The sequence below is a fragment of the Lingula anatina genome, chromosome 3 (genome assembly GCF_051362555.1).
Source record: "Lingula anatina isolate TDL-2025a chromosome 3, LinAna3.0, whole genome shotgun sequence".
NCBI lineage: Eukaryota > Metazoa > Brachiopoda > Lingulata > Lingulida > Lingulidae > Lingula > Lingula anatina.
This window is the reverse complement of record NC_141769.1, coordinates 22,649,157-22,673,846: the sequence shown is the minus strand read 5'-3', so window position 1 is coordinate 22,673,846 and position 24,690 is coordinate 22,649,157. Positions and strand designations below refer to the sequence as shown.

Below are 24,690 nucleotides of genomic sequence, written 5' to 3'. Positions count from 1 at the left end.
GACATGTACTGGTATACTGTAATACTATTTGAAAAATCCAGATCCATTAAGAATTTATTCTCATTCTAATTTTCACAAATGGATATATGTTTAACTCAAGATTGTAATTTCTATCTGCGACATGATAGAGTATAAACAAGTATAGACAGAGAACAGTAAGAGGGGGCTTTGCCCAAAGTCTACATTTCAACGTATTGGCAAAATGGTGAAGTGGTTATTTCCCCCCCTCCGAAAAGTCAATCATTTATTATTAAGTGGTAGAAAAAAACCACAAACTAGAAATAAAATTGTAGATCTAATCAATAGGAAAAGGCCACAAGAAATATCTGACAAATTTTGTTATAAAAACAGTAGATATATATTTATTTACATAATGTACACATGTATAATTTTGCTTGGTTCTCTGTACAGTAAAAATGTCAGAAACATAATTTTTACAACATTAAGAAGTAAATACCATTTTCAAAAGCAGCAAAAAAACTTGGCATGCATAGTCCAGTAAAGTTCCCAGAATTGGCAGAAGCTGAATGCATAATCAGGCTGTCATTTCCAGACCGGAAAGGATATAATTTTATACATAAATCTATATTTTAGAGACCTTAAAATCTTGATCCCTGCAAATGGATAAAAAAGAGCAGTAATCTTGCCTTCATCTTTATCATTTATGCCGGTTTGTTAACAGAACAATTTTAATAAATTTCTTTTGTCTGTTGATGTTTCAGTTGATGTTTGTACTAGTTTACCTCAGTTAGGAAGTAAAAAAATGCTGGTAAACTGCTGTTACAATACTGGCCCAGCGCGTAAATGTACCGCTACTGGCTGTGGTCTGGTGTACAATATCAAATCTATTTTAATAAATTTAGAAATAATCAGTCTATACATCATTTCATTAAATATGATCAAAAGCCTCAACAGCATATTCCATGTTGTGAAAAGTTGTTTATGTCCAATTTAATCTCTGATTAGATTATTTCTTTTTATGTTTTATGGAGCCTCTGGAGCTGGCTCTGGATGAAGGGCGGGACTCAGACTTCTTCTCTGGGGCAGGCGTGGATGGTTTTGATGGTGGCTTGTCTCTTGCTTCTGACTTTTCTTTGACTGGGGTGGATGGCTTAGTTGTTTCCTGTTCTGATTGTGCTCCTTGAGACTGGGATGCTCCAGCAGATGGCGCTGGTAAAGTGACCACAGCTGCTGCTGTACTCTGGGCTGGCTGGGCAGGAGGGCCAGTGTCAGACTGAGTTTGTTGAGCTGTGGCAGCAGCACCTGGTTGTGGTTGCTGGGCTGAAGAAGCAGACTCACCCTCGATCTGTAAAGTTAGCTCAGCCACTTTACGCTGTAAAGCTCTCAGAGACTCCTGGGTCTTTACCAGGTCCTCTTCAGCTCTAACTGCTCTGTCTTCAGCAGCCTGGGCTCTCTCTTCTGTTTCACTATAATTAAGAAAAAACAAAAAATATTTAAAAAACAAAATGAAAAAATTAGCCCATTCCCATTCTAAGGCTAAAAAACTTATAACTTTAGAGCATTATGATGACAATTGAGCTGTTTACTTTGTATGGGAAATTAAAAGCAGCAAAATTATTTCTTACAACAGCTGTTGCTGTAATGTGTCCACTGCTGCCAGGGCTTCAAATGCTTTCTTTGTATTGGGTGTGTCTGGGCGTGAGTGTCCTTCAGCATCCATGGGCTTCCTGTGCGTCTCCTGATGCAGTGGTTTCACATGGGTGTTTTCATCAAAGCCAATTATCTCGAGAGTTAAAGATGCAGGCTCCTTGAGAAATAAAAAGTGTTCTATAGATACCAGCAGTAACAAAATGTATGATGACAGGACTAAAAGAAACTAAAGTACTTAAGGAATTAGTGCAAAAGGATGGACAACTGGATGGATTTTAATATTTTGTACATTTACACATGTATCTTATCACAGAAGAGCTAAGAACTGCATTTTGTTTGAAAGTATGATTACATGAATTAACCAAGAAATGGACTATGATATCAGTCTGGTTTATGTCATAAACTATATATACTATAGACGATCTACTATAGACTACATATATACTATATATAGACTACATGTATCTACAGTACCTGTATAGTGACATGTTTTTCTTTCTTCTCTAGGTCTCCTTCAGCTGGTGCAGTCTCCTGCTCTCCCTCTGCATTTTCTCCTCCATCTGCCCCTCCTTCCTCAGCCCCTCCTGTGGTGCCCTCTGTAGTGCCAGTGCTCAGTTCTGCAGGCACACTTGATGGTACAGGAGCCTCAGTCTGTGGCTCTTGAGGTTGGGAGGTTTCTGGCAATATATCTTCAGCTGCCTATAATATATAATGTCTCGTATCAACCTTGTTTTTATCTTTATGATGACTAAGCTTTATTTGAGTTTTACAGCATTTTATTTAAAGATAAACTACTGTATGAAGAACATATTACATACATGTTGAATACAAATGTTTTAGGTATCTGCAAGTTCATACAAACAGAGCAAGAGTGTTTCACAAGATATTTGCACATACATTATAGTTCCTGGTTGACTATTTTTTTTTTTTTGTTATTGAATGAAATAAAGATTTAAAACACAAAAGTGATAAATGAGTGATTAATTGTATCAATCACCATGAAAAGGGAAAAAATTCCAATCCTACCTGAGTTTCAAGCAGTGTTTCTGGGGTCTGTCCCTGAGGGTTTGCTAGTTGTTCAGGTGTTGACACGGTCCCTGGAGTACCAGGGGGGACTTCAAGCTTCTCCTTATCATGGTAGGACTGGGGGGTCTTTGGTGCAGGGGTCTGTTCCCCTGGCAGTGTGTTAACAGTGGGGGCAGGGGTGGCAGTGGGAGCAGGGGTGGCAGAGAGAGGGGTCAGAGAAAGAGCAGGGGTTGACTTGGGAACATAATCCAAACTTTCCCCAGTCAGCTCTGCAACCAGCAAGGAGGCTGTTTGGATCCACTCATCACATTCAGACTGAAAAGTAAAAAAGATATATGAAGTACATTACATAATCATGGCCAAAACAGAAGGAAGCCTAAAATGTATGGCACCAGCATATGGGATGCTTAAATGAATTAAAAATGTATATCTTATCATTATACCCTTTTCTGATCTGAGGATAATGTTTCATCAACATTGGTCTAGACTGGCTGCAGTAAAACCAGGGCAGACCTTGTTCACTTCCTTCATCATATAACTGTCCGTACAACTTTAAACAAGTTAACATTTTTACTTCATATGAACAGTTGTTTTTGACATGTATGTGATCCCCACACTGACAACAATATAATCTAACAGATAAAAGAATGAAAATACTGCTTGTTAAACCAATAGGCCACCAATTTTGAGGAAACAAGTCAAATTCCTTAAAACATAACATATTCTAAGATGAACCAGAGTGCTATCTGATAATAATACCTTGAGCTTTCTGAGGTCTCTCATCTCCATGTCAGCATTATCCTCCATGGCATCCATCTTCTTCTGTACACTAGTGGCAACTATATCCAAACAGCACCTGGAAGACAAACACATAATTTATAACTCCAGGCATCTGTCAATCAAGTGAAGTAATAAGTTTTCTTAGTGAAATGACTTGAGGAAAAGTCGACTTATAATTACAATGTCACATATTATTGCATTTAACTTGTATAATGCCTCAAAGGTTTCTTACTGTCCAGTTAAAACACTTCAACAAACACTTCAGAGTAGATGCTGTTGCAAGTCTAGGTATATATACATATAGAGAATGCCATTACTAAATCATGATACATTCTAATATAAATATATATTCTAATATATATATAAACACGAGACATGAGTGATCCCCAACTCTGATTTCATGGGAAAACAACTGTATTATATATGTATATTGGGACTGTATCAAAATGTCCACATACTGTGTGACGTATCTAGAGAACATGTCCAGCCTCTCACACATGGTCTTGGCACTAGATTTGATCTGAGATACTGGCACACTCCCCAGTAGAGCAGCCTGGCTGGCCTCAGTAGAGCTGCCCTCCTTCTCTGGAGCCAGCCGCAGCAGGATTTGTACCATCCACTTCACCATCTCTGTGTGCAGGGTATTCACCTAGTAACATTTCCATATTTTATCTTTTATTATACTTTTACATTATTATTATTATTATTTTACATTTAGAGATAACATATTCTGAAAAAAATTACTGTGTCAGCCCTGGGTTCAAAGAAGTTCTGAAGTCCAAGGGAATACAACTGTATTTAAAGATTATTTAGTAAAAATTAATTTTATGAGGACACATACAAATTAATTACCTCTGACTCTTACCTCTTCAACAAGTTTGGCATCTTCACTTTCTATGCTGTTTACTGCTGATGTCAACCATTTCTGTACTTCTTTGAATACACTGGCAACCTCAACTCTAAAATGATACCATTCAGTAAGTTATCAACCTAAATGGAGAGTCTCATAGGGGACCACACAAACCCAAAAAACTGTATAAATATCTGTATAATATTTGTATAAATATTTTAATGTTTACTTCTTCTTATTCATCACTTATTCTTCACATGGCTAGGATATGTTATTTTTTGGTTATTTTCTGGCAATTCCCACAATGAATGAACTCATAGACTTAAGAGTAAGTTTTTTCTTATCTTTCATCATTTCCCATTTTGGGGAATTATAAATTAAAAGAAAGTCTAGAAACAAGACTTAGTATAATGTATACAATTTGTCATTTTACACTTTATTCCTTCCTACCTCCTATGTTCCTTCTTAGCTGCCTTTGCTTCTTCATTCTGTGTTTCACCTATGAGCAGCACACCATCATCAATAAAGAGGATCCACTCATCCAGCAAAGAATAAAAGGTCAGCCAATCCTGATCCTTCAGCTGTGCACCACCGTGGAGCATGGTGTTGATTTTGTTGTCCCAGAGCTCCAGATTGTTGTTTAGGTTGATAAGAACCCGTGCAGTACCTAAACCATGAAGGAAGTGAATAGTATAAAGCTTTAGCATTGATTTAGAAATAAGTGATCTTGAAATAAACCAAAATTAATGTTACAGGCATTCATGCCATAAGAATTTGTTGTGGTGCTGTTAAAAATACAACTATTCAAAAGTCATCATTTGTGCATTAATAGACTAATACGGTATATGTCTACTGTGCTTTTCCACCTTACCATTCTCTCCAGTGAGTCGGACACTAAATTGCTTGATGAGCTCATCAATTTCCTAGAATTTGAAACAATTATTTCATCATTCTGAGTAAAAAGAAGAAAGTTAATTGCTACTGATTAATGAAAATATAAATATATGGGATATCCAGTGCAGGGATAAGCAGTGATGATTTCATAGACAACATAGATTGTAGTTATTTAGGAAAGCTACTTATATGCTAATTATCTGCCATGCAATTGGTAAAACGCATTGTGTTAATATTTTACATACACTGAGAGTTAAAATGCTCAGGATTTGCATGCATGATAAAAAAAATTTAAACACAATCTGGGCTTGCTTCTATTTTCCTTTGTAATGACACATCTGAGTTATTTTGGTCCAATCTCAAATCCCAGAAATTATAATCAATTTTATCTGTGTGTCAAGATCTGTGAAATAAGCCCAGTCTTGTGGCAAGTGGCAATACTCACATCAAATAACACATGCATCTGTGCACAGGCAGGGAGTGAGAGAGAAGAGAGAAGAAAATAAGGTGGGGATTAGTGCATTTAAAGCAATTAACACGTGCAGAGTGTACATGTAAAACTATACATGTATGGTACATAGTTGTGCTGCAAAGTATACTACTAGATAACTGGCAAAGAATGAGATAGTTACCTTGGGCGAATAATAATAATAATAATAATAATAATAATAATAATAATCTGTATTATTCATCCAAGCTGTAACACGACAGAGACTGAGGTTCTGTTCACAACAAGGCTTATCTCAGACCACAAACTGTCCAAATGATATCACTTAATGACTAAGTGTGCTGGTCTAAAACTAAATTTAAAATGTTAAGATGTGGAACTCCTGAAAAATCTAATCTTTTGGTATTTTAGTGGGCATACTTTTGTGCTTAAAGTTGGTCTTGCTGTGAAGAGAACCATAATATTTCATATTTTATGTTCTACCGATAATCATATGTTAATATATTCATTCCCTGATGAATGTGCTGTTTTAGTAAGGTTAAGCATACATTAGAAAATGGCCCAGAGCACAAAGAAACAGGATATACCAACATCATTAAACACAACTGCATTTTGTGACAATGTACAGCAAAATGTAGACACAAAATATTTATGAAACAATGTTACTCTTTACTTAATTTTCTCAATATTATAGCAAAGAGAGATAATTCTTATATGAGTATCTTCAGCATCACACACACACACACAATAATTTATACCATGGCTGGTGCTTTGAACAATGGGATAATTGCACTTGTATTTCGCTTACACACTTTCCTGTATTTTCATATGCTTCTGTGCGTTCATCCTATTTTTTGAAGTGCCAGCCGTGGCATAAGTCAGTTACAACTACTTATAGTCCACTGCATGCGATATACAAGAGCAAATTATATCTTGGCTGCACCTCAATATAATTAAGCTCTTGTATGTTGCATACAGTGGACGATTTGTGATGTAACTAGTACAAAGAAGCAACAATCAATGATGGCACATAAACAGTCATTAAAAAAATTTTTAAAAAGAAAATAAATTAAAGAAAAAGAATAAGTAATGTCTACACAAGAAGGATGGTGAAATCGTACTAAAAATTCAGAAAAAAAGTTCACCAAATTTTACCTTAACAATGGCTTAACTTTCTCTAAACCAAAAATCTAACTAAAATTTTCTAATATGGGGTCAATGATAGGTAATGCCTTCAAATACAACCAAACAAAAGATGTCTCCAACGACAGTGGCTACGGCTGTGATGAAAACACAGACAGACATAGTGATCAGAATATAAGTGACTTATGAAAATTCATAAATTTAACACCATTACTTCCAAATAACTCTTGCATTAAAATAACCTTGACCCACTTACCTCATTCATCTTTATCATAGGACCATATTCATGGTGCTCCTTGTTGTCCTCATTTCTGTGACGACTGAAGATTTTCATGGCTGTCTCTGTCCAAGACTCCATCTGTTTCTTCATCTTCCTCAGCATGTCTTCCATTGTAAGCAACAGGTCACCACCAAATTTCTCCATCTCTCGTGACAAAATCTGAGAATGGATTAAATTACTATTGTTATAAAAAAGTGACTTTTACAGATATGACTAATTTGTACTCAATACACCTATCAATTTTTGAATAATTTTACAAAAAGAGGAATTACTTGTTACACATTTCAATGGGAACAGATAGCAATATAAACATTTATCAATAAAAAAAGTTGCAGGTTAGAAGTAATAAAGAACATATTTCAATCCTCTCATGGCACACAGGTTGTTCAATATTAATAATGTTTAAGCTTAGGGACCAAGGTGTAAGTGACAAAACCACTGAGATTTTAAAACAAATTTTTGAAATCCATAAAAACCTGAGAGAAACACATTTACAACTACACATGCACACTTGCTAAAAATTGAATTTCTCTGTCTAGACATAAGAGTAAATTTGCTTGATTTGACAATTAGCAGGCCCTTTTTTACCATTCAGTTTTTTACTTTATAGATTAGACATCATTACTGGAAAGGCACCTTTTCACAGAAGTGAAATGTAGTTGGTGAAAACACAAAGGACATTAATGAAAAGGTATTTACATTAATACATGCAAGGGTATTCATTCATACTGTTGTGATTGCCTGGTTTAGCTTCAATACACTGAATCAGATGATATCTCCACATGCTGAGAGCTGTGGCCAGGGGAGAGTGCTGTGAAACCATGCAGGTGCACTCACCCACTGGTAAAATGTTACATATGGTGACTGGTCAAACTTGGATATAACATGCAGATTGTGCTGATTTGTCAACTCTATGCATTTTACAAGTATTCTACACATTTTAAGTATTGAAGACTAAAATTGTTTGCAGGTGTTATTCTATTGTTAATATGACATAAAACAATAGATCTACATGTATGCATTTTGATTACTGCCATGTCACTAACATTTATTGTGGGGGAGGGAGGGGATGTAAGACAGGTATCTTCTTCATCATATCTACCTCTTGCCAAGACTGAACTGCTGAGTAAGTGTCCAGGATATGCTGCAGCATAATAGTAGCAGCAACACCATTTTTTAACGTTGAAAGTTAGCATTTTTATGGATAAGCGTCTCATATAAAATCACACCATATGAAGAGATACTGCAAGTATAGTTTCAATTTTGTTTATCTGCTTTTGAAAAACTTTAAACATTCAATCTTAATGTTGTTTTTTCTTTACTGATTTTAAGTTGTTGAAAATCCTGATAAAATTCTTCACAAATCACAAGGTTTCACAAATGAAATGGAATAATGTCCTACGTGTACCTCTTCCCAGCCTTTGATGAAGCCATATAATTCTTGAGTAGCAGCTGCATCTGGTGGCTTGGTGAATTGTCCATCCTTGTTCCTGATAGAAAAAACAAAATATTTTTACATATACTCTATTTAGGATGATAATGACTGACACAGTATCTACCCCATATATTATTTTCAATATGATATAGATATAATTCAAAAGTAATATTACAGATAAAAAATCTGTATAATTTATGTCAAGTTGCATTAAAAGTGTAATACATTGTCAAGTAAATTTTTAATGGTTTTTGTGACAAATTGTCAAGCTTTAACTTGAAATGATAAAAACTGCTTGACAAACTGAATTAAGAGACAAAATTGTTGTGACAATTTACTGGTATTTAAATATAGTTTATCTGAATGTAAGGGTTAAAAACTTTAAAAACATGCTACAAAATTTGTGAAACTTTCACAGACAGTGCAGGCAAATTAGGCCAAATTGTTTGATTAGAAGTCGGTAGAAACTCCAAACACCATGTGAATGTGCATTTGTGGAAGTGCACGTTTTCAAGTGGAGAACAAATGCTGTTGCTTTTATCCTACTTACAGTGCTATTTTTATGAACACCTGTATCCAATGTGTCAGTCCTTCTTTTACACTCAACAACTTTGTTTTCATCTCATCTTCTCTTCTTCGTATCTCGTTATTAAAGTTCTCAGTAATTTCTCTCCACCCCTCTACACACTCTGTGAGTGCTGTGATACCCTCTGTATCTTTGTCACTTAGAAGAATGGTGAAGTGATTGGCTAGCTTTGCCCAGGCTTTTTCACTGATGTGAAGCCTCTTTGCTGTGTTCAGGGAGTGTTCTTCTGTAACCTTGAACAGATATTCAAAATCCAGTGAGCTATGATGAACAAATGAATGAATAATTGAATTGCTTTAAGGATACTGTAAGCGTTTGCCAAAAACTCCTTATTTACTGCCTTACATACAAGGGTACTTTCTTTTGGATAGCAGATAATTATGTCTTTATTTTGTGATAGCACGTAATTGAAGTCCATACATTTGTGGCCAACTACGCCAATTTTTGGGAAAAAATCTTGTTTAGGTATGAAGTAACACCTCATACCAATTGCAATCTCACCTCAAAAATTGAAAGGTGTTAAACTGATATAAAAGTTTTGAGTTGCCTATGCTTGTACATAGCAATAAAAAATTTAAATACCGTTATTTTATATTTTCGAGGAGTTTTTTATTATTTTGATTAAGCACAAAGTTAGATGCATTATTTAATAATTAGTCACACTAAAATTATAATTAACTTGTCTCTTTTATATTTGCCAGACTATACACAATTATAAATGTAAACATGTGCTAACCTTGTAACCAGACACAAAAAATACCAAAACACCCAAAACAGAATACATATTTAAACACGAGTATTAAAGAGGGTCTAAAATTGTAACTCTTTCTTTCTTCATTTGGTGAAGCATGAGTGCCTCTGTACATCTATCCTAATACCTTGAGTGCCAAGCTGTATGCTGCAGTGCTCCACAATTCTTTCTCCTCTGAGAGCATGGTAACCAGTTTCTCCAGTCTAATTCTCTGGAGCTCATACAGGTCATGGTACTCTGCTAGAAGACTGGCACTTTTCTCTGAGTCTACCAGGGCATTCTTTAGTTCTTCTTGGGCTTGGTGTGCCTGCTGTGTTACTTTTTTATCGTGTTCCTTTACCTGGGACAGTTCACTGTAAAGATAGTAGTTTAGGTAAAACTACTTAAAGTGCATCAGCTGTGTTGCTTCAGTGTGGAATACAAGTATGAATCAATATCAAAATAAATACTGACAATGCATAAAAAGTAAAATGTAATTCATATAAATGGAATTTGTTAATATTAACAATGAGACAATGCTGTGAATAAACTAAAATTGGACAGCAAAGCTTACAAATTAGACTTATATCAGAAAAGCTAATTCTCATTGTGCCATTATAACATAGACAGGCACACTCCAGTTAGCATCACATTTACACTGATGAACTTCATGAACAGTTCAAACCTGCCTTTCAAAATTTCACTACTTCTTCTGCACTGAGTTTGCTATTTAAGACAAGTTCTAGATTTAAAACATACCCCAGTAATTCATTTAAAGTGGTATTTAATTTAAATGCTTTTGGCAGAAAATTATTGATATTTAGGACAGTGACAGTTATGGTACTGGGATGGAAAGCACCAGGGATTCATCATATGCATGTAGAAAGACACTTACTACTAGTATTTGAAAACAAAACAGAAAAAATAACACAAAATAGGTTTTTTGTCAATTTTGATGCAAGATAATGTTTAAAAACATTTTTTTCCAAAACAGATTAGATCAAGATTTTTTACTCCACATGTACTGGTATTTCAGATCAAGACTACAACAATGGCAATGACAGGTGATGGTTACATATATACGTACAGAGACTGTTCATAAAAATCAACCAACACTTACTCAGTAAGTACTCCTATCGTGTTTTTAAATCTCATGAGCTCCTCTGTTAATCTTCTATCTAGTGCTCTCTGAGCTAACACCTCTTCATGTAGACTGAAAACAAAATGTGAAAATATATTCAGAGTAAACTGTAGAAGCAACACCTAAAGGGCAAATATACAGCAGGATACATATGAGCTAAAACAGCCCATACATGAATACTAGTAAATCATGTGGTCATGTGTTTTAGGACAAATTCATGACAAATTCATGACTACTCCTGAAAAATAATGATTTTTGTAAATTTGATGGTTAACACCATCCATAGTCTGCACCAGCCAGTTACTCTGCAGTGTAAATGTATATACTTAAAGCAAGGGATTGAGTTAAATGTCCCATAAAATAAAATTACATTTTCTTAAAATAAAATAAAATGACATTGACCACAGATCGAAAAAAAAAAATGTTGCCTAATTTTCACAACTTGTGGACTTTTTGTATATATGAAAGAGCCTCAAAGAAAGATGTCATTTTTAAATTAAAATTTAAATTTATTATACTAACTGGAAAAGCACTCACAGACTGTAGACCTCTGCCAATAAAGTTTACAGTGATAAATTGTAGTAGTTATAAATGTAAGAACACAATGGGTCAAGGTCATGGACCATATCTCACAATGCTGAAGAATCATTTCAAGATTTTTGGCTCAAGGTAGTGATCTGGTTAATGGATCACCACTAAAATCTAATCACTTTTAAGTTTGTCCATTTCTGACCTATCCTGGAAATTTCATCAAAATCCATCCATGACCTTTTTGAGTTAGACTGAAGATAAACAAACAGAGATAAAAACATAAACTTTTTGGCAATTGACTATAAACGGACATGAAAAGGTCAAATCAAAAGTCTGAGTTTTTATCAATTTACAAGAGTGGTGAACTTTTTATAAAAGAGTGCATTATAAAATTTACCATATATAAGGACATATAAAATACACTTCCCATTACCTTTTTATTTGCCTTGGCACTTTATTGAGCAATCCACTGTATTTATTCCTCAGATCTGACAATAGTTCTCCCCTCTCAACACACTCTACACTGGTCTGAAACACAAACAAAACCTGCTATAGATACATCTGTAATAATATCTATAAAGGTTATATAGCAGTCATGAGCCTAGGTTTGAAAAAAAAAAAAACTCTGAACCAGATTTTATTGCAGATCTTGACAAATCTCAGGAACCATTAGAATTGAATAAAAAAAACACGGAATCCAACATTTCCACGGAAAAAGCTTATGTCTGATATAGAAAATGTTTAGTTTGTGATAATATATAGCATAAAATTAGTGTCTGTTTCTCCTATTCAATTGACACATATAATAACCTTGTCACATGTTTCAAAAATTTTAACTCAAGTACTAACTTATGTTTTCAGTCTCTTGGGTTAGCAAATAAAGAATTCTCACCTGTCTTATCAACTCATGGAACACAATATTGAAGATGTTTTGCTCCTTTTTAATAAGTTCAAGAAGATTGTGCATCTGTGTTGGTCCCTTGACTTCAATGTCATCATCATCAATGCCCAGCCTGTCTAGCATCTGCTCCATTGTTTTCTTCAGTTGTATCACTTCATATCTACTGCTAGGTTTCCTGAGTGATAAATTGATACCAGTACATGAGGCATTTTACAGGAATCCATAATTATTATTCAAGTAAAGGAGTTATACAAATTATCAAGGAAAAGTGTCATATTGTTGATAAAATGATACCAGAATTGTGTTTGAAATATTTAAAAAAAAAGTTAAAACTGTTTTTCAATATAAGTTGCATTTGTCACAGTCAAATTGCCAACATGTATGGGCCTATTTCCAGATAGCATAACGTGTAGAAATTATTGTAAAATCAGACAAGATTTACAGGATTTGGAGGAGAGTGGGATAAAGATTAATGGCAGACTAGCAAGTGTGGTGTGGCAACAAATAAACCCCTGAGCAAAATGAAAAGTATGCTAATATTGGTGCAAACTCTGCAGCAAAGAGCTTGCAGGAGTTTGCAAGAAAAAATTTATTGCTGCTAATTTGCAGTAGGCCCAATAATTTGCTAAGGGAAGTCATATCATGATACTTCCTGGTTGATTCCTCTTAAGTTTTGCTGAATTGCAGTCAATTGCATAACTGTATGGATGTTTTGGTATCTGAGACAACAATACTTTTCGTAAGACCTACATCCCATGGATTGTGACACTTTTTCTAGTTTAAAACCAACTTTATATGCCCGAATAAGGCTATATTTCCATTCTGCAATTTTTGAATATAGTAGTATACATGGTGAGTGCTATTCATTCATTTTTCAAAAAATAATAATGTCTGTATACAGAAATTTAAAATAATCATAGACATCATTTTCTTTTATCAATCTTAATATTTATGGATGTACACAAATAATACTTACATTGATGGGAACATCACTAGATGCTGAACATGGTCTTCTGGTTTTGTTGTATATTTACTGAAATACATTACTTTTTTTAATATGCTGTTGTGAAATAATCTTTCACTAATTCTCATAAAATTGGGACATAATTTATTCAAATTATGAAAAAAGCACTGGGCTATTATGAGGAAAAAAGGATTATAAATGTAATGCAGGGAATAATTTCTAGATATGAAATTGAAATATCTTAACTAATGACCTTGCTTTTCTTTTTCCCTCCAGTGAATTTTTAAAATTATAAGAAAAAAAAGCTTAAACTCACTCATCATGGTACTCTAGTCCCATAACTCCCTTGTTTTTCACAACATGATACTCCTCAGGAATTAGTGTATCAGGAAGCTGAAGGCTTTTCTTTGGTGGTTCATCTTTCCTAACAACACTGACATCATAGAGGTCTGGTTTACCTTCTTCTGGATTTTTCTCTGGCTCTGGTACATCATAAAGGAAAGATATATCCCTACAACAAGAATGAGGTTTCTCCATCAGAGTTAAAATTGCAACTAAACATATGGAAAACAATAAAACATTCAAATTTATGGTGGATTCAGGGACCTTGGCCTATAACCTGGTGACCAGAATATCCATACTGCACATCATCTGGTCATGACAAATGTGAAAAGAAAGTAAAATTTAATTCTTTTCACTGAACTCTACATGCATCTCAGTGCAATTTACTATACCGGTAGATGTCTTGTAATTTTTGACCCTGATACAGACTGGGTGTTGATGTTGCTGCATCTGAGTCCAAGAAAGCCAGCAAATAAACAAAATCTTTCACTGCCAGACTAGGAAAAATTACCCCTGGCCCAACCCCTGAGTACTGAGTGTCAAGGGGGGACAGCAGGTACCATTTATGAATGACTGGCATGTCCTCAGATGGCTCGAACCATCCTACTTGAGAGGCTAACACAAGGCCATCCAGACAGTTAAATGTCCCTATCATCATCCTAGCATAAAAGTCTTCAAGTAAATTCACCCAGATTGACAGAAGGACTCACAAGGTAATTCCACTATCCCCCCTCCTCCCTCGAACCTGCAGATAGAACCCAGCGATATAGCAAAGAAAACATTCATATGCCAATTAATATATTGTAACTTACTTTCCAGCACCACAAGAACAGAGTGTTTGTTCTGTCAAATGCTTAAATTTATCTCTTCTTTTGGAAAAATTCCATACATTGGCTGGCTTCCTTCTTGTTTTATTCTGAAAGATTAAATAACAAATAAGAAGTAGAAAAAAATAATTGCTTACAGTTTGTAACATAATTTGGCTGTGAATATATAAGGACCTAAGATGTCTTCCTTTACATGGATGCATTGATATGCTCCCCACTGAAACTCATTAAAAACATGATGTTTATCCACAGGCACAAAACAATACAAATCTTACAAACAAATTGTATATTTAGCCTCAGTATTCAACATAAACTTACATTTGAAACATCTAGATTCCTGAATCTTGGAGGTGGTCCAAGCTGTTCCTGTGGCACTGGGGGCTGTGTCAATGCAAACAACAGATCCTCTGGGACAAAGTCACTCTGTAAGGATGTGGGCAGAGGCTTGGTTCTATCCACCACATGGTCACTGGTCCTCAGTGGAGATAGAGCAGCTGGAAATGATCCTTAAATACGTGACAATGCATCCAACTATTTAACACTATTCCCAACCATATTATTGCATTTGTTTTTAAAGCTTTTAAAACAAAATAATGAAGTACAGGGTGGTCCATAAAAACGGCTTTATTTAAATTGAGGTGGAAATATAATGTTGTTTTTTAAGGACCACCCTGTATTTCAATTTCATTTTTAACTATCATCACTAAATTGTTAGATGTATATTTCAGTTGCAATCTCCTTACATTTGTCATGTCAAAAATACAAGAATGAAAAACACGTACCACATTTTGGATTTTCTTTCAAAACATATTTCATGCAAGTAGCTGGTCTAAACACCAGATAATTGTCCTATCTCCCAAATCATCATTTCTCTTTAATTTGCATTTTGAAATTCCAGCAATTATTTTGGTCTTTCTTTGGAAAATAATTTTGAACAATTTTTTAAAAGTCTAATTCTATTTGAGATTTTACAGTAAATACAATTTTTGACAACATGCACATTATGATTTTGGGATATCATGTATGAGAAGAAATGCTAATAATATAACCACTGGTTTACCTAAAATGCACAATACACCACATTGTATTGTACTGAGATGCCGTGCACGATACACTGTATTGTACAGAGCATCTTAGTGCAATATAATACTATAGAAATGATGCCGGAAGCAAGTACTTTAAAACATCATAGGAAATATTCAATCTCAAGAAAATATGAATTATAAAAGCAATATATATTACCAGGAAATAAATATCACTGACCCAACTTAAATTATATAACGGTATGATTTGTTTATTGTCGGGGTGTCTGCCATATTGCCAAGAAGAGCCACTTACTATATCTTCTTGAGTGGCCAATATGGCAAATGAACCGATGATTCATAAATAGACCATACCAAGATGGTCAAGTTGAATTAAGAATATTAATAACCTAGTATTGAATTTTTGTATAACAAATAAAAAAAACTTGCAGATTGCATTGACTTCTATATCAAAGTTATCAGACTTTGTCTGACGGTATTGTACTTCACAGTGCTTGACCACTTATATCAGGGGGAGGGGTGCCATTTACCTGGATGATTTCCTTCATAGGCCTTTGTAATTAGCCACTGTGTTACTGGTTATGGGATAAAATCAGCCTTAACTGACACTTACACAAGTGTCAACCCTAAGTATGAGGTGGTGAAAAAAAAACGCATTTTTTTCAGATGTGGAATGTGAGGAAGACCTGGAAAGTGTCCATCACCAAGAAGTAATAAGAACATAATCATCATTATAAAGTTACCAAAAACTGTATTAAATCACCTGTGCTAAACAGCCAGAGGGAATGGGATGGGGGTAATGTTATAAAGGCTTTGGCTTCACTCCAAAGGCTTCCTTTGGTCTGTATACATGTATTAATTCATGCCTGGGAGGACAGTATGAACACCTGCTTGATGACTTTTTGAAGGAGAAAAACACTACTGTTACCAGTATTGATAATGCAAAACGACTCTCTCCTTATCTGTAATAAAATGAACTGAACACACATACTAGTACACATATCTTGTAGTAAAGGACCAAATCTTGTTTTGATCAAAAACCATGTCTTTTGTCACATATGCATAGTCTTTGGGAATTAAAAAATTCCTATCCGATTTTTTGGATGTGTTGGCAATGCAGCCTGGTACACTACAAGCTTTTGCCATTTTGCTTTTGTATGTGTATCACTGTTGTATGACTAACTCAGAGATACACAGTAACAGTACCGTCAAGCCTAAAATTTACCTGTAACATTTGCCAGCAATGCAATGTCAAAAGTTGATAAAATCAATTGCTTGTTGAAGATGTGCTCTTCAAAGAGATATGAATATTACGGTCATCCAGGTAAGCAAATGAGTTCTTGCAATCGACAGTTGTAAGATTCCTGATCACAGATAACGATCGATATCTAAGGCCAATTTTTTATCTCTTAACCAAGTGTGCAGCTGCTTATTACAAGGGCCAGCAACGGAAATCAACCTAGTGAATAGCCTTTCCTCCCTGACACAAATAGTCAAACCCTGTGAAATATGATATCATCGGACAAATTTTGACAACTTTAACATACAAATCAATGCAATCTGCCATGTTTTTCAATTTGTTATATCCCATTTCTGGTGAACTTGCTGGTTGCTAGGACGTGTGATGTCATCCCGACTGTAAGAATATTATTACAATTACCAACAACTAACGAAACTAATTTAATATACTGACACTGTAAATAACCTACTATTTCTGTCTTTTGTAATGGGCACTACTGCCTTTTTAATACTCCGGGGGGTTTCTGAGGGTGTACTCTTTTGGGCCCCAGGAGGGCTGGGTGCTAGCTGCATCTCTCTTGGTACTACTGCAGTACTCATTCTGTACTAAGCACTGTTTTAGGAAATCTGAAATGTCAAGACTAAAGCTGTATTACGTTGTGAATGCCTGTTATATCTGTTTTGAAACAAAAAAGGAGTGTAAATGCTCTCTTGTCAGGAAGAATTACACGTAGTGAGTAAATTAGCTTCTTATTTGACTTTAGTACAGTGTACTTCGGACTAAAAAATAGGAAGAATGAACTTCTTAAAAAACCACAAAGACGCATGAGAGAAAAACTTACATGCAAATAATTATTACTTATGAGATGATTCACATATGATTACCAACTGAAAGTTATATATTTCTAATATTAGTACATAAGATGGAAAATATTGAAATCATACCTGCAAAAATATCTGTTTAGTCGCCATGTTGAGTTTACATAGTTGTCATGGAACACGGAAGCGGAAATTCACGAAATGATGCATTGTGGGTCTACCTTACGCGATATTTTACGATAACATCATAGATGTAGAGAAAACATGACAGGATGTCCCACTCAGACGTGCTGGAACTTTTACGAAAAAATACAGATTTAGAGTATGTCAAAGAAACAAACAAAGTGAGTGTGAAATAATGTTTGCTTCTTTTTTACATATATTTGGAATATACAGTTCTTATGGATAACTAAACAACCCCGCATAATCGCACGTATACACGCTCGTCTTTCATCGATCATTCACAAATTGCCATTTGCGTATGAGGGTCAATACGACCCCCTCTTTTTATATACAGACACAGGTGTGTGTGTACATATAGCCATCACCTGCGATTCTCGTAGCCGTTGCCTTGCACTTTCACCGAAAACACGATAAGTGGAAAACCATTTGTAGTGCCCTTTTGGCTTGAAACTTACAGAACTGATGAATATTCATAATATTAGGTATATCAGAAAATTTTTCAAACTGATCAGAAAATTATTATACTTATATATTCTGAAAGGTAATACAAAAAACAGATGAATTCTTTTGGAATTTTTAAAATATTTCTACAAGCAACAAAGATATTGAAGTTTTTTAACTGCAAAAATTCACCAAAAGTGTTCACACTCTTCAGCTAAAAACCTGTGACTACTGACCAGCAATGAACTCAGCTGTAGCGTAGCTCAAATTGCTTGTGACCAATTAGGGGCTGTATGTTAATCTAATGACCCGGAAACAAACCCAAATTGGCGACTGCACAAGCACATGGCTGGGATGACTTCCGTGCAGATCATGTACTATAAATATTGCGCATCAAATAAACTATACTTTGCATGGTTCAATTTTCATGATTTTTCGGCATAATATTGCAAATTTCATGAACTTTACACAGAATAAATTACAAAAACTTCCATGCAGTGCTTATCTGAAATTTTTAACATTTTGTCGAGGCAAAACTTAAAAATGTCCTCAAATCAAAGTTCTCTAAGACTGCAACACGGGGAAAATCCCGTGACCGGAATTTACTCTTTGATTTACAGCTTATTTAGTAAATGGCTTGTATTAGTTTATTTACATGGAGTTAAAAGAGATATTTAAAAAAAGGGATGTCATAGGTGAGCTGTTAGCAGGACGGTCTCGGTTTTGCACTTCACTGCCCCTGGATAGTTACTACTGTAGCGCCCCTAGCAGATTGTGATATACCTAATAATATGCAGGTCAAGTTTGAAAATCAGCATGATCAGCAGACTTTACAAAAGGCGTCAGACCCTCACATATGCCTGGCAAATTTAGTCTCAGTCCAATAAAAATCCTGTATCGATGGTCCTTATGTCAGGCGAGGTTACAAACTGACTGGGAAATTCAATGTATAAATATAAGAAATACGTTGTTGTTTCTTTTTCCGATGATATATTTTACTTCAAAAAGAGAGACGGGATGAAAATCACGGGGAGTTCCTAGCCAATTTTACATGATTTATTGTACCACCAGCGTTAGCGCTGGCGGTACACATGGTTTCGGTCTCGTCCGGATCGTTCCGCCGGTTCCGCCGGCTCCGCCGGCTCCGCCGGACGGCTACCGTTACCGCTTCTCCTCCTAGACGGTAAGGCCCCCCATACCCATCTCATGGATTTAGGTCACCTATAATCTCAACTCGTTCCACGTAAAATTTGGGCTTTGTCGGTATTGGGGTCTGGGTGTGGCACTCATTGCAATGCACCCTTGTCTAAAAATGGCAAAATTAAATGCTAATTATCTACCCTACGGAAGGAGTTATGGGAAAAATTTCTATAGACAGCTTTCCAAAAGTCATATGTGTAGATTTCAAATATACCCTTGGATTTGACCTTTGACCTTTACTTCAAGGTCAAATGGGCCAAAATTTTCAAAAAAATGAAATTTTTTACGAAAAAAAATTTTTTTGCCCTGTTATTCAGACACCACACAGACTTAACCAATAATATTATTGGAAAGTGTTACCCTTCAGGTCATCTTTCATCTCCATGAATTTGGGGTCAATCGGTGCATTTTCACGGGAGTAGCGGCCATAAGATACCGAAACTGAAAACTGTCTCTAATTCGGGAACCGTTAATGCTAGAGACCCATTCTTTTTTGCATTTTGTAGAGCATGTAAAGCCCAACACTGGAGGTGGTCTCGGTTTTTTTGTATTCCATACGGTTTTCGAGTTACGCTGTATCAAAAAGTACATATTGGTGGTAAAAGCAAAATGTGCAGTACGGTAATGGATAATAAATTTTGAACTCTGGAAAAATAAAACATTAGGCTTGGCAAAGCAGACAACTTGTGTTCAAAAATGACATAATTTCATCAAATTTGAACTTCTGAAACTTCAGAGCACCTCCTATTTCAAGAATTTTGACCAAAATGACATTTTCTTTATTTTAATTAATTTTTTCTGTACGAAATTTAAGGCACATTATGGTAACTCCAAAATTATAGCATTTAGTCCCTTATATCTCCAAAACTGGCAGAGATAGGTCTATAGTTACTATTGAAGTTGGATAGGAAGTCATATACTGGCAATCTATATGTGACCTTAAAATTGACCTTTGACCTACTTTTCACCATGAACTGAACTTTGCAAATTTTTCTTCCCTTTTATCTCCAAAACTGGCAGAGATAGGCCCATAGTTACTATTGAACTTGAATAGGAAGTCATATACTGGCAATCTATATGTGACCTTAAAATTGACCTTTGACCTACTTTTCACCATAAACTGAACTTTGCAAATTTTGCTTTCCTTTTATCTCCAAAACTGGCTGAGATAGGTCCGTAGTTACTATTGAACTTGAATAGGAAGTCATATACTGGCAATCTAAATGTGACCTTAAAATTGACCTTTGACCTACTTTTCACCATAAACTGAACTTTGCAAAATTTGCTTCCGTTTTATCTCCAAAACTGGCAGAGATAGGTCCATAGTTACTATTGAACTTGAATAGGAAGTCATATACTGGCAATCTAAATGTGACCTTAAAATTGACCTTTGACCTACTTTTCACCATGAACTGAACTTTGCAAATTTTGCTTCCCTTTTATCTCCAAAACTGGCAGAGATAGGTCCATAGTTACTACTGAACTTGAATAGGAAGTCATATACTGGCAATTAAATGTGACCTTAAAATTGACCTTTGACCTACTTTTCACCATGAACTGAACTTTGCATGTAAAGCCCAATACTGGAGGTGGTCTCGGGTTTTTTTGTATTCCATACGGTTTTCGAGTTACGCTGTATCAAAAAGTACATATTGGTGGTAAAAGCAAAATGTGCAGTACGGTAATGGATAATAAATTTTGAACTCTGGAAAAATAAAACATAAGGCTTGGCAAAGCAGACAATGTGTTCAAAAATGACATTATTTCATCAAACTTGAACTTCTGAAACTTCAGAGCACCTCCTATTTCAAGAATTTTGACCAAAATGACATTTTCTTTATTTTAATTAATTTTTTCTGTACGAAATTTAAGGCACATTATGGTAACTCCAAAATTATAACATTTAGTCCCTTATATCTCCAAAACTGGCAGAGATAGGTCCATAGTTACTATTGAACTTGAATAGGAAGTCATATACTGGCAATCTAAATGTGACCTTAAAATTGACCTTTGACCTACTTTTCACCATGAACTGAACTTTGCAAATTTTGCTTCCCTTTTATCTCCAAAACTGGCAGAGATAGGTCCATAGTTACTATTGAACTTGAATAGGAAGTCATATACTGGCAATCTAAATGTGACCTTAAAATTGACCTTTGACCTACTTTTCACCATGAACTGAACTTTGCATGTAAAGCCTAATACTGGAGTGGTCTCGGTTTTTTTGTATTCCATACGGTTTTCGAGTTACGCTGTATCAAAAAGTATATATTGGTGGTAAAAGCAAAATGTGCAGTACGGTAATGGATAATAAATTTTGAACTCTGGAAAAATAAAACATAAGGCTTGGCAAAGCAGACAACTTGTGTTCAAAAATGACATTATTTCATCAAACTTGAACTTCTGAAACTTCAGAGCACCTCCTATTTCAAGAATTTTGACCAAAATGACATTTTCTTTATTTTAATTAATTTTTTCTGTACGAAATTTAAGGCACATTATGGTAACTCCAAAATTATAACATTTAGTCCCTTATATCTCCAAAACTGGCAGAGATAGGTTCATAGTTACTATTGAACTTGAATAGGAAGTCATATACTGGCAATCTAAATGTGACCTTAAAATTGACCTTTGACCTACTTTTCACCATGAACTGAACTTTGCAAATTTTGCTTCCCTTTTATCTCCAAAACTGGCAGAGATAGGTCCATAGTTACTATTGAAATTGAATAGGAAGTCATATACTGGCAATCTAAATGTGACCTTAAAATTGACCTTTGACCTACTTTTCACCATGAACTGAACTTTGCAAATTTTGCTTCCCTTTTATCTCCAAAACTGGCAGAGATAGGTCCATAGTTACTATTGAACTTGAATAGGAAGTCATATACTGGCAATATAAATGTGACCTTAAAATTGACCTTTGACCTACTTTTCACCATAAACTGAACTTTGCAAATTTTGCTTCCCTTTTATCTCCAAAACTGGCAGAGATAGGTCCATAGTTACTATTGAACTTGAATAGGAAGTCATATACTGGCAATCTAAATGTGACCTTAAAATTGACCTTTGACTTACTTTTCACCATGAACTGAACTTTGCAAATTTTGCTTCCCTTTTATCTCCAAAACTGGCAGAGATAGGTCCATAGTTACTATTGAACTTGAATAGGAAGTCATATACTGGCAATATAAATGTGACCTTAAAATTGACCTTTGACCTACTTTTCACCATGAACTGATAGGTCCATAGTTACTATTGAACTTGAATAGGAAGTCATATACTGGCAATCTAAATGTGACCTTAAAATTGACCTTTGACCTACTTTTCACCATGAACTGAACTTTGCAAATTTTGCTTTCCTTTTATCTCCAAAACTGGCTGAGATAGGTCTGTAGTTACTATTGAACTTGAATAGGAAGTCATATACTGGCAATCTAAATGTGACCTTAAAATTGACCTTTGACCTACTTTTCACCATAAACTGAACTTTGCAAAATTTGCTTCCGTTTTATCTCCAAAACTGGCAGAGATAAGTCCGTAGTTACTATTGAACTTGAATAGGAAGTCATATACTGGCAATCTAAATGTGACCTTAAAATTGACCTTTGACCTACTTTTCACCATGAACTGAACTTTGCAAATTTTGCTTCCCTTTTATCTCCAAAACTGGCAGAGATAGGTCCATAGTTACTATTGAACTTGAATAGGAAGTCATATACTGGCAATCTAAATGTGACCTTAAAATTGACCTTTGACCTACTTTTCACCATGAACTGAACTTTGCATGTAAAGCCCAATACTGGAGGTGGTCTCGTTTTTTTTGTATTCCATACGGTTTTCGAGTTACGCTGTATCAAAAAGTATATATTGGTGGTAAAAGCAAAATGTGCAGTACGGTAATGGATAATAAATTTTGAACTCTGGAAAAATAAAACATAAGGCTTGGCAAAGCAGACAACTTGTGTTCAAAAATGACATTATTTCATCAAACTTGAACTCCTGAAACTTCAGAGCACCTCCTATTTCAAGAATTTTGACCAAAATGACATTTTCTTTATTTTAATTAATTTTTTCTGTACGAAATTTAAGGCACATTATGGTAACTCCAAAATTATAACATTTAGTCCCTTATATCTCCAAAACTGGCAGAGATAGGTTCATAGTTACTATTGAACTTGAATAGGAAGTCATATACTGGCAATCTAAATGTGACCTTAAAATTGACCTTTGACCTACTTTTCACCATGAACTGAACTTTGCAAATTTTGCTTCCCTTTTATCTCCAAAACTGGCAGAGATAGGTCCATAGTTACTATTGAACTTGAATAGGAAGTCATATACTGGCAATATAAATGTGACCTTAAAATTGACCTTTGACCTACTTTTCACCATAAACTGAACTTTGCAAATTTTGCTTCCCTTTTATCTCCAAAACTGGCAGAGATAGGTCCATAGTTACTATTGAACTTGAATAGGAAGTCATATACTGGCAATCTAAATGTGACCTTAAAATTGACCTTTGACTTACTTTTCACCATGAACTGAACTTTGCAAATTTTGCTTCCCTTTTATCTCCAAAACTGGCAGAGATAGGTCCATAGTTACTATTGAACTTGAATAGGAAGTCATATACTGGCAATATAAATGTGACCTTAAAATTGACCTTTGACCTACTTTTCACCATGAACTGATAGGTCCATAGTTACTATTGAACTTGAATAGGAAGTCATATACTGGCAATCTAAATGTGACCTTAAAATTGACCTTTGACCTACTTTTCACCATGAACTGAACTTTGCAAATTTTGCTTTCCTTTTATCTCCAAAACTGGCTGAGATAGGTCTGTAGTTACTATTGAACTTGAATAGGAAGTCATATACTGGCAATCTAAATGTGACCTTAAAATTGACCTTTGACCTACTTTTCACCATAAACTGAACTTTGCAAAATTTGCTTCCGTTTTATCTCCAAAACTGGCAGAGATAAGTCCATAGTTACTATTGAACTTGAATAGGAAGTCATATACTGGCAATCTAAATGTGACCTTAAAATTGACCTTTGACCTACTTTTCACCATGAACTGAACTTTGCAAATTTTGCTTCCCTTTTATCTCCAAAACTGGCAGAGATAGGTCCATAGTTACTATTGAACTTGAATAGGAAGTCATATACTGGCAATCTAAATGTGACCTTAAAATTGACCTTTGACCTACTTTTCACCATGAACTGAACTTTGCATGTAAAGCCCAATACTGGAGGTGGTCTCGTTTTTT

The 24,690-nt window shown here is 35.0% G+C and overlaps 2 protein-coding genes across 5 annotated transcripts in view; one reads left to right on the top strand and one right to left on the bottom strand.

Annotated features, from left to right (window-relative positions):
* Positions 1-334: 334 nt before the first annotated feature.
* LOC106154496 (axonemal dynein light chain domain-containing protein 1) lies at positions 335-17,891 on the bottom strand. 4 transcript variants are annotated; one of them, XM_087009184.1, is made up of 24 exons: positions 17,717-17,891; positions 17,242-17,398; positions 14,808-14,983; positions 14,475-14,578; positions 13,637-13,831; positions 13,333-13,389; positions 12,348-12,531; positions 11,889-11,983; positions 10,904-10,996; positions 9,932-10,157; positions 9,018-9,286; positions 8,441-8,522; positions 8,135-8,176; positions 7,009-7,191; positions 5,607-5,624; positions 5,139-5,190; positions 4,718-4,934; positions 4,283-4,376; positions 3,876-4,066; positions 3,397-3,493; positions 2,638-2,952; positions 2,086-2,310; positions 1,587-1,768; positions 335-1,427 (listed from the first exon to the last, which is right to left on the bottom strand). In XM_087009184.1, exons 2-24 carry the CDS (start codon positions 17,369-17,371, stop codon positions 968-970), a joined length of 3,687 nt encoding a protein of 1,228 aa, XP_086865310.1. In that variant the 5' UTR covers positions 17,372-17,398; positions 17,717-17,891; the 3' UTR covers positions 335-967. The 4 variants fall into 4 exon arrangements, with proteins under 4 accessions (XP_086865310.1, XP_086865311.1, XP_086865312.1 ...); XM_087009185.1 differs by lacking the exon at positions 5,607-5,624; XM_087009186.1 differs by lacking the exon at positions 8,135-8,176.
* Positions 17,796-24,690, top strand: part of LOC106154499 (surfeit locus protein 2) — a 21,542-nt gene continuing 14,647 nt past the window's right edge. The window contains exon 1 of the mRNA XM_013528862.2: positions 17,796-17,934. Coding sequence (XP_013384316.2) covers positions 17,863-17,934 — 72 coding nt within the window. The 5' untranslated portion in view covers positions 17,796-17,862. The remainder of the gene's footprint in view (positions 17,935-24,690) is intronic.